Genomic DNA, 14573 nt, shown 5'->3' with positions numbered 1-14573 from the left:
TATCTAGTAATGCCCACTTTCTCCCTAATATCTATCAGCACCTTGCTCTGATCTCCCTGCCATTAGGGACTATTAGGCTTCACATCCTCAGCTCAGAAGACATGAAGCCTCAAAGGGCTGCTACAGAGCAAGGTTGATAGGTCATCCAAAGTCACCTTAACCCCTCTGCAAGCTGAGGGTTGGGGAAGGAAGACAGCACTGCCTGGCCTCAGAAGACCTCCCAAGTCAGAGCCAGCCGCTATTCCAACCTGGAGCAGCCCAGGAGCCCAGCCAAACTATTGTTTCACAGATTGTAGTAAAAACACATCTTTCACCTTGGAAAAACCCCATATGGAACAGCAAGCAAGAGCAGAGCCTAGAACCACCAGCGAGGGCAGCTGTGGCAGTGAGGTTACTCTCCAGCTCCTGCCAGCACTGCAGGCGGCCCCAGTGGGAGCATAGAGCAGAGCCCTTGATCCTCAGTGTGGGCCACTGGCAGTGGGCCATTGGACAATGCTGTGGGCAGCCTGTGCAATTGTACCCCATTTAGGTTTGCCTTAGAGTCTAGGGTGAATAAAAACATATTAGGTATCACTCCATACCATGGCCTGAGTAGGGCAACAATATTGTCTGTCCATATGGAAATGAGGAGAGCTTGCTGCTTCTATAAATGTGGTGTAGGGCCCATTGCCATGATCAGCTCCCTCAGCTATTGGCTGCTGATCCTGTGGTGCTGGCACTTGCATCTGCTCCAGAGTTTTCTTTCATCATAGTTTTGGAGATGCTATGGGAATGGTTGTGTGCCACAGGAAGACAGAGGAGGGAAGGCACTGCATGAAACCCTGCAGAAAGGCCAAAAAATTGCTGATGGAGGTACGTGGAGACCATAGCAGCAGTAATGAGAAGGAAAAAGCACTTTCATCTTGCTTGAACAACTTCCTGTTATAAAAATCATAGGTTCACATTAAACCAAGACCAGAGAACTGCCACACAGGAGAAGGAATATAAGTTTATTTTAAAAAATAATAATTTAGCTCAAACACAAACAGGATTGCAGAGTGTTGACTGAAGCAGGAAGAACAATATTTATCCACAGAACTTAAAACAGACCAATTTTTCTCTCTTGTAGATATTTTCGGTGCCCTTCCTTGTCCACAGCTCTGCTTCAGGTTCTCATCTGCACATAAAGGTATCCTGACTACTGGGGCTCTTAGTAACAAGGCAGAGGAGAAATGGCATCTGCTGCATGAAATGCTGTTCCTACCTCCAGACCCTTCATGATCCAAAAAGACAGAAGAGCAACACCAGCATCTAAACCAATGTGCAATACAAAGGGAACAACTTGCACTCCTCCCTGGAAGTCTACCTACCCATGCCCCATTCCCAGCATCCTGGCCAAGTGCTCCCACCCACGTCTGAATTCACCCCGCCCCCCCCCTGCCCACAGGTGCTGTACACAGAGGTGTAGACACAGGCCTTTGCAATACTCATCCCCCCCCACTCTCTTCTCATCCAGACCTGCAGATGTTCCACCTCTCTCTGTGCCTGCATGCCATACATTTCTTGGCACAGCAGCAGTTCATTTCACAGTGATGGGATATGCCCTGGAACACATCGGCCACTACTGCAGTTTTTTCTCATCTGTGAAGTGGCCTTTCATGCAATTGCCGTTCTGATACACAGGGCTGGCCCCCTTCCTTCTGCACCACAGCACAGATTTGTAGAGAACAAATCCAATACCAGCCAGACACAGCAAGAGAAGAGCCAATATGTCCAGGCAGAAGTACTCATACCAGGCAAGGTCGTAGACAGCTGGGCGAAGGTAGGGTGCTCCATCATGACGAAGGATGTACTCCAGCCAGTACACTGTCCTGTTGAGAGCGTGCATTGGTCTGTCTAGGTGCAGAGCTGAGATGTGCTGGGCTGCTTTTCTGTAGCTGCAAGGGAAGATAACAAGACATCTACCTTTTGACAGAAACTTCACACCTGAGAAGTGACCTGAGACATCCAGTGATGCTTTCAAGTTCCAAATAATACCTTGGGAGAGGGGCAAATTTTTTCCATTCTTCTTCTGAAAGCCCCTCTGATGGCACTTGCCAGCCATAAAGGCACAAGCCAGGGTGTATTTTACTTGGTGTTTTGTTAATAAAACTGACAGTTTGACTTGCAAGTACCTTCAGTGAGTTCATGTGTATGGTACTTTCTGAGGGGAAAGACCTCACCCAGCATCAAGCAAAAGTTATACATTTGATGAGTGGCCAAGCCCTTCCAAATTGCAACATCTCTTAATAGGTAAGAAATACAAAATATTTTAAAAATCAAGCTCTCAGAGAGCATTTAAAAAACCAGCAGTTGCACATGTTCCATTAGAAAACAGGAGCCCTGTGTCACTTTTCTGTTCCTGCTTCAGTTCTAGGAAAAAGCAGAGTATATGATTGACAGAAGGAGCCGATGGAGCATCACCTGCAGTTCCCTCTCTGTTTCTACAGAAAGTTTTTTGGACAAGTTCAGGGAGGTCCCAATGGGAGGCTGTAAATCTCACTCTCTCTGATGACAGGCTGGCATTAAGAGAAGAGGTCCGTTCCCCAGTATCTCAGAAAACTTTCTGAGAACAATACAGGCAAACAGGACTAGACCACACTCCTTAGCAGCAAAGGCTGGAGTATCTCCTCCTGTGTTGCATCTAAGGATTTTGAGGCACTGATACATCAGCTGAGGAATGCTTGCAACTGTGCTTGGTACAGGAGCCACGACAGGTGGTGTAAGGGTCAACACAAAGACACATTGGTCCCTACACACTGTCTGCCCCAAGGAAGAGCTTGATGCTTCCAAATGCCTCACCTGGGGTCAGAGATGACGGTGATGACAGCTTGATAAAGCTCCTCTTCTTTTACTCTGCTCCAGTCCATGAGGATACCCATGCCCTTCGCCTGCACTCTGGTCATTATGTCAAACTGGTCTCCATAGAAAGGAAATCCCACCACTGGCACACCGTGATAAATTGCCTCAAATATACCATTCATCCCACAGTGGCTGACAAAAGCTTTCACATTGGGATGGCCTGCAGGTAAAGACATAGTAGCAAGTCAACATCTTCTGTGTTGCAACAGGGCTATCAGGGGTTCCTCAACACACAATGCTGATGTATTTTAGGGAAAAACAGGCATGCTAAGCAGAGAGGATGCTACCATTTGGGAATACATCTGGCTTTTGGCAGCCCAGAATTGCTGAATAGAGCCTGGAGGAGAATGGAGATAGGAGCCAAGTAGCTTCAAGCAGACGTTAGGTGCAGATCATGTTTTGTACAGATCAGACACACAAGAAGCAGCAGACTTAGATGTATACAGGTGCTGCTATCCTTATGTGCCTTTGCCGTGGTTTGGGCTAAACTCCAGGGGTGTTGCTAGTGGCACACACATACACAGAGCCCAGCCTTACCTAGCAGGTCATTCTGGGGCAGCCACCCCATCATCAGTGTATTCTCACCCAGGTTTCTTGGCTTCTGACCAAAATATCTGTGGGAGGAGACAGAGGAAGGGAAAAAAGGAAAAGAGAAACACACAAAGAACAAGAGTAAATTCAATCAGATCAAGAAACAGAAAGCAGATTTTGTGATTTGAAATGAATCACCCCTCAATTTATTTTTCATCCAACTCAAGTGAAAATGAATCCCAGTCCCCTTTCACCTCCACACCACCCTTTGCGGGAGGCGAGCAAATGCACCAGCCATCTTCTCCACCAAATCGCTTGGAAGGGCTCGGATCCCAATGCCAAAGGAGACAACAACGACACCCGCCTCTGCTGCTTCCACCCAGAGACGCAGACCCTGTGGGCAAAACACACACAGCTGCCTTGAAGTATTGCTGCAGGAAGGCCCTTCCCACTCTTGCCTCTGACAGAGGCAGTAGAAAGCTGTCCACAGAGAAGATGAAGCCAAATCCACCCAGAGCACAAAGCTACACTGTTTTCACCAAACAATGAACTCTAAAACCACTGAGATTTTTGCACCCAGCCAGGTAGAAATTACTTGAGCACCTCCTGGTCTTGGGAGTTTGCAAGGAGGTCACCAAAACCTGCATTTCATGGCATTGTCTCCTGCACTGGAAGTAACACAATTAGTCTTTGACAAGAAAGGTTCTGGAAACAGAGGCACCACATAGGAACAGCTAGGGTAGAGAAGGAAACTGGAGTAAAAAGAGGAAGGCTATTTTCCCATTACCACTAAGACAGGAGGTCTGTCAGGGTCGCTAGATGTAAGCTGATACAAGTGACAAAACATCACACAGTCAGGAACAAATTCTTCCTGGCGTGTCCCTACAAACTCCCCAATGTCAAAGGCTCCTGGAGGTGGCAGAAAGTCTTGCCATCTTGACAGAAGACTTCTACCCATCCTTGACAGCTACTTGCAGACAGCAGATTTAGTTTCTGATCACTGGACAGAGAGGTAGCTACAGATCCAGTAAAACCTACAGTTATTTGTCCTTCATTTAGAGGCTACCTGTAATGCTACATAAACAGATCTGTATCTAGAACAGAGTCTGTACTTTTTTTAACCAAAGTCAGAACATAGTAGGGAGAAGAAATTGGCAACTACAGCTGCTGTGAAGCAAACATGGACTGTTTCCTCTTATGCCAGGTTGGACTGAGTCTATTTTTCATTATGTCCTCCTTCAAATTTCCCATGCCTCCCAGTCAGGAGCATTTTAGGGAAGCTTAATAAAAATATATCTTTGAATATATATACTTCCTAAAATAAATATGTAGGGGAACATTGATTTTTTTTTTTTAATTGTTATTAGAAGAGAAAACTAAAATGATTAACTCAGAATATTAATTGTAGTTTAGGGGATCCAAGTACAAAAGAGTTACAAAGCACAACTAACTGTTACTCTCTGGGGATATTTATCCTTTGTTGTATGCTTCAGAGATGCAAGCCTATCTTTTCAGAAATGCTTAGACTGCTCTAAAACAATCCAAGAATCAAAAAGTTTACAACAGAGATATTTTAGTTGCTCCATTCTTTTGAGTTTCACATCCTTTGAGCAGTACAACCACTGAAACTGCTACAGAAGAGAAAGTGCTGGTTTTCCTTTTCTAAATAAAAGTATAATGACTCCTAAACCAAATTACTATGTTCTCCATTGTAATTGGGCCACAACATTTATCTTTCAGAAATAGCATTGAAGTTGCCAGGGAAGTATGTTCTCCAAATGTTCTCACTTTCCCACATATAAAAATCTATATTAACCAAGTCCTAATGAGAAGCAGTCAAAATCATAGTGTTTCAAATAGGAGGAAATAAACATTTAATTACATTTCAAATGGAACATTCTTTAAGGCATACCTAGACCTACAGAGGCTCTCTCTTCTGCTGGCATCCCATGATGTGGACACAGACATGCCCACCTGCTAGCATGAGAGCCACCACCTACTGTAGGGCTCCAGACTTATCTCCATCATTCTTTCCTTAGGTGCCCTGGGATCTGTTCTGGAAGCTGTGAAGCACATGAGTAATGCCCTAGCAAACAACTCCCTTCTTTATAAGGCAGGTGTGTACGTGGCCAGGTTGGACCAAGCCAGAGTTTTGCAAGAGCTGTGAGGCAGCCACCCTCTGACACAGATTTGGAGCACCCTACGTGTGTTTCATTACCTGCAGGCTGTGCCACATGGGCAAGGCTTATGTGCAGTCACACACATCTGGAGAGCTTCTTTTTAAGACACCTGGTCTCACTTTTTTTAACTGAAAAATATTGATATCCACAGCATCAGTAAAGTCGCCATCAGAGATCTTGACAGACTTCTAATAATTTGAAAGCTGAAATCTTATCTTCATTTCAGACCCTTAGGACACCAGGACATCTTGGCTGCCCAAGTTTTATTATCCAGGTTTAATTTCCCTCAATGTTTCTAAAAGTGGTAAGACAAGTCTTACTCTGTTCCAATACTGTCTTCAGCCAGAGGCTTTAGGAGCTTGTTCCTCTGAATTTATTCCTGGAATCAGTAAGGTTTAGGCTGCAGAAAACCTTGAGAGGAATTTCAGGACTGAACCTTGAGAAAAAGGGGTTGATACCCTTCAGTTTTCTACATTTTGGGATTCTGCACCAAATTTAATGAGGAACAAGAATAGCCCTTCCCTGTGATTTCTTAAGACTACCAGCTCAAGGGCAGAAATGCTCTGTGAGAAATAGGGTGAAGGAGAAAATTCTGGATTAACACATCAGTGATGAAACAAAGAAGATTAATTTTCTTCCCATTTCCACTTTAACACAGGAGCAAATAAACTATTCATTATCAAGTCCCAGGGGCAACACTTCCATCTTACAAACTCCACACACCATTTTACACGGACAGTGAGGCCAAATCCCACTTCAGAGTGGGCCACTTAATTCTACATCCTCCCTGCAGCCTGACAACCTTCAGTGTTCTCTGTCCCACCGATCCACCCACAAGCACCAAAACACAGCAGCTTTCCAGACACTTGGGGCTTCAGAACTTTGACAAGGTTCTTCCAGAGAAGAACTATTGAAATAGTGTGACTCTTTTCTGCAGGGAATAACGTGCTTTGATTTTATATTGTAGAAGGGTGAATAAATTGTTTTTATTAAGTTAAATTATATTAATATTATGCTATACTAGAATTATATTATATTAAAAAATATTAAAGAAAAACTCATGGCTGTCTCCAGACAGTCATGATACAGTTTTAATTGGTTAATTAATTTAAACAATTTTTACTGATGTTTAATTAACACGTTACTTTTTGGCAAACAATCTTTATAACACATTCTATATGTGTTAAACAACAGGAGTAGTGAATAGAGATAAGAATTGGGGTTTTTTCTTTGAGTTTTTTTACTGTATCTTACAGTTTTCTAGGAAAAATCCTGGGAGAGCGAATCATGTCTCTCTTTGTTCAGAAAATGTGAATACCACAAAGATTTGTACTAAGTAGCTTCCCCGGTTGATGTGCAATCATAAATCAAAACTTTCTTGCACTTACCACTGGAAGGGTCTTTGCAGGCTCAGCGAGAATTCCCCCTGTGAAAATGACATGGGGGAGTGTTGGACGGGGAAAGTCCAACACCACATCATTACAGAGGAAGAAAAGACTAGTTCCATGAACAAGGTCCAACATGGATGTCTTGGGCTCCACACTATGCTTCTCCATGAGACGTTCAAACTTTGGCAGGATGACCAGTTTTGTAGCTACACGAGTGATTATGTAGACTAGGAGATTCCAAGTCCTACCAAAAAAACTCATCCTGTCTGTCATCAGGGAGTTGAATTCAGGGACATAGGCAATGGGGGAGGTGGCACCAATCTCTGCTGGGAACCAGAAACCAGTGGAAATCACAGCATATTTGATGTGTAGGATGTGGGCCAGGATAAATCCACACATCTCGTTGGGGTCCACCAAAAGCAAGTCAAAGTGCTCCCACTGGAGTTTCTGCAGAAGGGTAGAATTTCCCAGCACTAGGTCACAGTTTTCCAGGTACTTCTCCAAAAATGAAAACACCTCCAGAGAGGTCATCTTCCCTTGAAAGACACGCTTTATCTTCTCCTGCACCCAGGCATCTGCGCTCTCTGTGCTGAAGGTACCCCAGTACCTCTGCACGCGGAAGCCAGGCAGGGAGGTTTCCACATCCCGACCTTCATGGAGCAGCAGCACAGGGTCATGGCCCCGCTCAGTCAGCGCCTCTGCCACCCGCATGAAGACTCGCAAGTGGCTGTCAAAGACTATGGTGGGCATGATCAGCACCTTGGCACAGTGAGATGGCTCCACAGTGAATGCAGTCACTAGGAAAAGAAGGGCAGCAGGGCACGGTAGCACCTTCATCATCTTCATCACTGCAAGGAGATAAACACACCATTAATGTAGTATCTCTGTCATGCACTCAGCAATAACAGTTGGGATTGTAGCTGCAAGCCAGGTCTCATGAGCTGGGAAAGGAGAGCAATCTGGAGTTCTTCACTGGGGAACATCCATCCCCATCCACTCTGCCTTGCCCTAAAAAAAAAGCCAAAACCCAGAAAAAAACTCACAAAAGTACCCCAACAACCAAAGTCAGATATCAGGGGAGTTTTCCAGAAAACCTCTTCTCTGTGCTCCTAAGGCTCAAAAGCTAGCAGACTGACTCACAGAGAGTTAGAGGGTGAGTGGCTGGAGGAGCTATGGTAGGTCACAGCACCAGCAGGGAGACTTGCTGCTCAGTCCCTGTTTACCGCTATAGAACCAGCTCAGCTGGATTTTATTTTTATTTCTGTCCAGCCAGAACAGCTGGTTCTCTCTGAGGCCTTGATGTCTGTGCAAGCTCTCAGAGAGGCCTGCAGAGCTTGGTAGAAATGCCAAGAGGTGTGCTCTGGCTTTGGCCCTCACATGGCTGGCAAGGTGCCTTGCTCAGCACAAACAAGGCAGGAGCAAGTCCAGGTCACAGCAGGAGCTGCTGAGAGGAACCACAATCCCAGAGAGCACAGCAGCAGTCTGGACAGAGAGCTGCTCGAGTCATGGGAACCTCTGGGGAAAGGGCTGGGAAAGGAAAGTAGGTGCCAGGATACTCATCCACTAGGAGAAGGCAAACCCAGAAGGCAACCCCAGAGATGACATGCAACACCTGTGGCACACTGATGCCCCTTAGTCACACTCCTAAAGCCGTCATCCCCTCTTGAGTTTGGTGAAACACCCAAGATTTCTGTTGTGTAAGGGATGTTGCTACATCACTGGAAGCGAACGCGCCTCACCCACACCTAGCATTATTTTGGGAGAAGAACTATGTGATAATTATTTGGGAATAATCAGAAGCAGAGTAGTTCTGAGAACCCAGTTCAGACATGCTAGGAAGCAGCAGTGGGAAGAGGAAGAAGTTACAAAGGGAACAACTAGAAGTGGATTTTGGATGGCCCCCACGCACTAAGCCCCAGTGGGGCTGCAGGGATGTGGTAGAGTGGATTTTGTACAAGATTTTCTGACAGCTTCTCCAATATAGTACTTGATCAAGTAAGAGGTGGGAAAGAAAGTAATGGACAAGATTCTGCTGAATACAATCTTCAGACTACCCTCAGCAGGCCTCTCTCTGGCTAAACTAAGCACATGAGGGTGCAGACATGGGAGAATAAAACTGCCCTATGCTTCCTCCAGTGCTTTCCTGTCCCATGTGGGGACACAACATGGGAAAGAAACAGAGCAGCTGCTGGTTGGGACCCTCCCCTGTTTCAAAGGCAATTCCTGATAGTGCTTGGACTCCCATCCTTCCCACCCACGGTCAATGGTCTGGCTGCACAAGTGATAAGAAACATGAGAAAATCTAACAGATACCAAGAGGGTTGTTGGACCCATAGAACAAGAGCTCCAGGAGAATGCAGACAAAGGTGATGGGCTGGAGGGAAGAAAGCATAAACTCTGCAAGGAAAGTAAGGATCTTCCCAGCATCCTGGCTCCCTAACAGCAGGAAATGGGCTGGCCTGTGACAAAGTGTTGGTCACAACAGAGCTGCAGCCCACAAAGCTGGTCTAGTACTCAGATTACTTGAGAGACCCAAAGGGAACTTATCCAGCCCAACACCAGGGAAGGTAAAGCATTTGGCTGTGACATTCACAGCTTATCCAGGAGCACATGGTGCTTCCAGGAAGCAAGGGAAGGATGGTAGCCATGTACTCCTGATCTCTGGGATGGCAGGGAGTTAAGGAAGAAGCAGATGTAGGCTTGTCCTGGGGCACCTAGTGGGTCATACATGCACATAAGTATGCCAAGAAGAGTAGAAGAGTATACGGGGGTAGGGTGTTTTCTCATTAGGCAACAAGTAAAAGATGAAGAAATAGTCCAGGTAAAAGGTATAGTTATTTAAAGGAAAAAATTATCACCCATCTTCAGCAAGGACTGTGTTCTGACATGGACTTAGGTGCCAGGCATTGCTGAGACCCTCAGCTCAGCCAAGACCCTCTGGGGACTACCAAATTTCAAATGACAAGTAAGCTGTCAATCTCAGCCCTCAGGTCAGGGGCAGATGCTGACAGAGTGAGACTTGCAAACTGCTCTTGGTGGTTTCATCTCTTCCAAAATCAGGAGCAATCCCTAAAGGTGCTGGCTCAGGAACTCTTCTCCCTGCCCAAGCAATAAGAGAGGCTGTAAATCTTGCTAAGAGGTGAGAGGATGCCAGGCTGCAGGAAGAGACCTTTTTTCCTACTTCAGCTCAATACCACCAGAGATAACCACTGCTCTGTCCATGCCCAGAAAGGTACCCTGGTCATAGCTTCAGCCCTAGAGCTGTGCTAGATACACCACTATTCTATCCCAATAGTGCTATTGGGATAGAATGAGAGCTAATTACCAGCAAAAAGGGCACAAGGGCTCTCTGTCCCTTGTTCAGCAACTAGTCATCGTTGCAGTCTCAGGTTGATGGCAAAGGGGAAGGAGGTCCCAGACCTAGACAAGGGCTAAATGGCCCAGTTTAGGGAAGGCTCAAAATCCACCTGCTCACCTCGCTGGTTTACCGCTTACTGACACTGAACAAAAAAGCTGCTCTGTGATCTCTGCAGCAGGATCCTTCAGCCTGGGCAGCTGCTGTGGCCAGTGCAGCACAGGCTCAGCCCATATCTCTGGCTATGGGAGCTCAGCTACTGCAGGCAGATTGTCTTCAGAAATCTTCAAACACCTGGGCATGAGAGTGTGATTCTCTGGGAAGGTGAATTCACAGCTTGTGCCTTGTCAGAGGTGCAAAATCCAGCAAATGATAAAAAGTAAATGACAGATCCCACACTAGGCCTGAGAGCAGAGTAGAGAGAAACATCTTCTTGTTTGTGGTCTGGAAGTCCTAGTGGCAACATCACATAAATACTGCAAAAATAACCCTGCCACTGCAAGGGAAAGGCTTGTAAAGAGCAAATAGACCCTTCCCTGTTTCCATGACAAGTGCTTGGCAGAGCCATGCCAGCTGGTTGATCTACACAGAGCAATGACCCTAACATCACAGTTAACACTGGCAGCCAGTGTAAGGATTCAAGGGAGCTGTTGGAAAAGCCCACACCACAAATGTTTTAAGTTTCACCACTGCAACATTCAGGGCAGAGTAATCATCTCAGTAAGAGCAGGACCTGGGAAAGTGAGACTGTCACAGCAAGCAGCAGCATCCCCCCTATACTGCACAACTGTCCACCTCCAGCTGCTGGGAGATTGCTTTCAAAGCCACAGCACTGAACTGGCACTGAAAAGTGAGGCAGCAGAAAGGGAGTAGAGAGGGCACAGCCCTCTGAAATGCCCCTGAGAAACCTCTTACTGGGCTGATTTTGCCCTGTTGGGTATGGCTTTGGTATTGATGTAAAATTACACCAATCAACTTAAGTGAAATAACCAGTCAGCTACAGCTCAAATTTAATTCAGGTGCCTTTTATTAGGCTGAAGTACTAAAACCCCTCACAGCAAGCAGTCTAGGCAAAGAACCCCACAAAGAAAGGGCTATGAATAAGCTCAAATGCAAGGACTGCCATTTATATATTTTCCCCACTTTTTTATATTACCTAGTGCCTGCCCAGGAACTGGAAGCCCGTATACATGGGACTGAATTATTTCCACTCCTGCATCCTAGTCTCTGTGCAGATCTTGCCCATAGTAAGAAATGTTTTCACTGAAAACTTCTCAAGAGTTAACAAAGCAGCAGAATTAATTGAAAAGCAAAAAATATCTTCACCTGGATGCTCTAAACTCTTCCTGGAATAAGATACTGAAGTTTGCCTGTTCTGTTGGGTATGCTCCAAAAAAACCCAGGATCATCTGCTACCATCATGCTGATAACAGCCAGCCTAGCTGCAGCTAATTTATGGAAGCCAAGACTCTGTGAAAGCAGGCAGGTATGCAGCTCCAAGAGCAACTTTGTCACTGCAGGAGGATGCTATGTTACAAGCAGGGGCTGCCCAGGGGAATCCATAGTAAAAACCTAGAGGATACAATACTGTACAAAGCAAACAAAGCACAAGTTAAAATAGGGAAGTTTAACCATCAATCATATCCAGCCCAGTGCTAGGTGGGCTTCTGTGCTCTGGTTTTGGTTTATCACAAACTCTGACTTAACCAGAGTCACCTGGGTAAATTACAGTAACACTAAAACATTTATATTAGCACTATAGCATACTAACATCAGAGTACAGCAATACTAACATTAGTATTTTAGTGTAGAAAGCTAAGATAAAGAAAAAAAACCCTTAAGATATAAGCATCCCCTGGCAGTCTACATCCCTGAGGGGTTTTTTTTTAAATGTTGTTTGCACATAGACTGAATAGGGGACAGATGGTCTGCTCAGAACAACATACCTTTCTAGCATTTTTCCTTCTACATATTCATGGCAGCCCCCTACAAGCACAGAGAATGAAGAAAGCTGAGATCCCCAAAAGACCAAAGGGAACAATCACAGCAGTGATCAGGTCAGCATCAGGATGATTTATACCTTTCACCACATTGGTGCTACTGCTGCCACAAAACACCAGAAGTGCTCTGGCTCATCTCTTGGACAAAGATGGATGTAGTCCCCAAACAGTTCCTAACTTTTGGTACTTTGGACCATCTTCAATATCCTTCCTGTCTCATTAGAGTTATATGGAGGAAATTCTACAGGCAAGGTGGGAATCTGGCAGGTAGCAGGAGGTTGTCACATGATAGATCACTGCCAGGGAACCATGATACTAAAGGAAATACTGGTCCATAACAACTTAGAAAAGAAATAAAGATCTGGATCTCAGCTTGTTACAGTATTTGAAACTACACACACCTTGAGCTGGGGGATGGTGTCAGACACCACACATCTGCTTCCCCACCTGGGCCCTCATCATATATTAAATCTGTCTAGGTAGTAAGTGAGATTTCCCCCATTCAATATCCACAGGCTTCCTGTTTCTCTTCTGAAAGGAATAGAGATAGTTTGTGACACCAGGGTGCTCTGCAATAACAAGTTCTTATGGACAGCCTTTTTCTCTCTCTTACAACACGGATGCAAGACAGAGCAGCTGATGTGAGACTGTGCCCCTTGTGAGTGGTCTGAGGTCTGCCATGTGGAAGCAAGTCAGAACATTAGTTGTAATCCCTGGAAAAGGAAAGAACAGCTTGGGGCCATTTCCAAATAGTCATGTGAGCCATAGACCTCAAAGTGAGAGCACATGACAGGGCAGAACTTTATTTGGTCTTAAGAAGAAATTATGTTTGTATGACACTCAAGTTAAATAAGTTCTTCAGACTGCAGAGCAAACTGGGAAGATACAGGTGCACCAAACCTTAGAGAAGCAGTCAAGAGGAATGGGGAGGAAGAGTCTTCCTGTTTATTGCCTTGTCATTTCAGCTTCTTTCTGCAGAGAAGTGCCACATTTAAAGGAAAGTTATTAAACACCCTAGAAGGTTGTGAAATCTTGTGTAGAAAGCTATGGGGACTGATAAAGTCCTGACAGACAAGTCTGATCACATTTGACAAAGTTACAGGAGTAGAGAAGCTAGGGGTGAGTCTTATCTTCAATGAAACAATTGACGCCCTCATGTAAAAGAAACCCACAACCAAACCAAACAGCTTCTTGGCTCTGAGCACGCCAGAGGAATGAGACCTGGCTGAGCTGCCGTAAACAGAGGTTGAAGACGGTTGCATAGGAAGAGGAGGCAGAACAGGAGATGGAAGCTACTCCTGAGATGTAATCTTCTAAAGGAAGATGAAGCAAGTTACACAAAAGGGCTCTCAACGCGCGTCCGTGTGCCAGCGCTCTAGTCCTGCGCATTGAAGCAGATGCTGAACTCGCGCCTGTCAGCAGCCTCGCTGGAGCAAGCCGGGCTGCACACTCGCGTCCGGGCAGAGCTGGGACCAGGCTGACAGCCGAGAATTCAGACCGAGTCCCTGCGTCCGTCTCTCCGGCCGGGCAGCGCTCGGGTGCCATCAGCCCAGCCCAGCCCTACAGCGCTCACCGGAGCGCTGCTGGCAGCCCCCACCCCCCGCCACCCCGAGCCCCCACCCGCGCATCCCACGGACCCCGCCACGCCGCAGGGTGAATGACCCTCCTTGCACGGCAGCCGGGCAGGACACGGCAGCGGGGCAGCGCCGCTGCGGCGCCGAGCAGCCTCGCCGGTGGGACGCGCCGAGCAGCACCGGCCGCAGTTCCCCCCGGGCCGCCCGCTCTCCCGCCGCCGTGCCGGCACCCACCTGCAGCGAGTCCCGGCGGAGCGCGGCCCGAGCGAGAGGCGCGGCGTGTGGGAAGTGGGAGGGAAGAGAGGGAGGAAGGGAGGGATGCAGCCGCCACCCGCCCGCCTTCCCCTTTCAAGCCGGCGGGCACAGGTGGGGCCGGGCGGTGCAGCCCCGGCCCACGGGCCGCACCCCGGGCCGAGCTGAGCCGACCCCAGGGCTGCGGCACGAAGGCAGGGCGAGAGGGGGACGCCGTGGGCATTGAGAGCCGCAGCAGCTGCCCCGGCAGCTCGCCCGGCCAGTGCGTCTGATCGCCGTCAGGGCATCTCTCCAGTGACCGCTGCCCGGACACCCCCTTGAGAGGAGGACAATCGGAACACGATAGTCAGGACAGCAAAAGGGAAAGGGCACAAGGTGCACAAGGGAATCGGGATGTGAGGGACACCGTTCCA

At 47.0% G+C, this 14573-nt stretch overlaps 1 protein-coding gene across 1 annotated transcript; it reads right to left on the bottom strand.

The window, feature by feature from the left end:
• Nucleotides 1–970: 970 nt before the first annotated feature.
• On the bottom strand, nt 971–14457 carry LOC110480032 (2-hydroxyacylsphingosine 1-beta-galactosyltransferase). The gene is made up of 6 exons (XM_021547702.4): nt 14143–14457; nt 6980–7827; nt 3666–3805; nt 3418–3494; nt 2821–3040; nt 971–1916 (listed from the first exon to the last, which is right to left on the bottom strand). The coding sequence occupies exons 1-6, from the start codon at nt 14381–14383 to the stop codon at nt 1601–1603; spliced, it is 1842 nt and encodes a 613-aa protein (XP_021403377.3). The 5' UTR covers nt 14384–14457; the 3' UTR covers nt 971–1600.
• Between the last annotated feature and the right edge of the window lie 116 nt (nt 14458–14573).

Source organism: Lonchura striata, chromosome 6, assembly GCF_050655825.1.
Source record: "Lonchura striata isolate lonStrDom1 chromosome 6, ASM5065582v1, whole genome shotgun sequence".
Lineage (NCBI taxonomy): Eukaryota > Metazoa > Chordata > Aves > Passeriformes > Estrildidae > Lonchura > Lonchura striata.
This window is presented reverse-complemented; position numbering and strand designations above follow the sequence as displayed.

Excerpts from the sequence above, each read along its gene's own strand:
- LOC110480032 (XM_021547702.4), bottom strand. The coding sequence starts at position 14,383 with ATGCCCACGGCGTCCCCCTCTCGCCCTGCCTTCGTGCCGCAGCCCTGG. Across the intron at positions 7,828-14,142 it reads TCCGCCGGGACTCGCTGCAG|TGATGAAGATGATGAAGGTG; the intron begins GTGGGTGCCGGC and ends ATCTCCTTGCAG. Across the intron at positions 3,041-3,417 it reads GCCCCAGAATGACCTGCTAG|GCCATCCCAATGTGAAAGCT; the intron begins GTAAGGCTGGGC and ends CTTTACCTGCAG.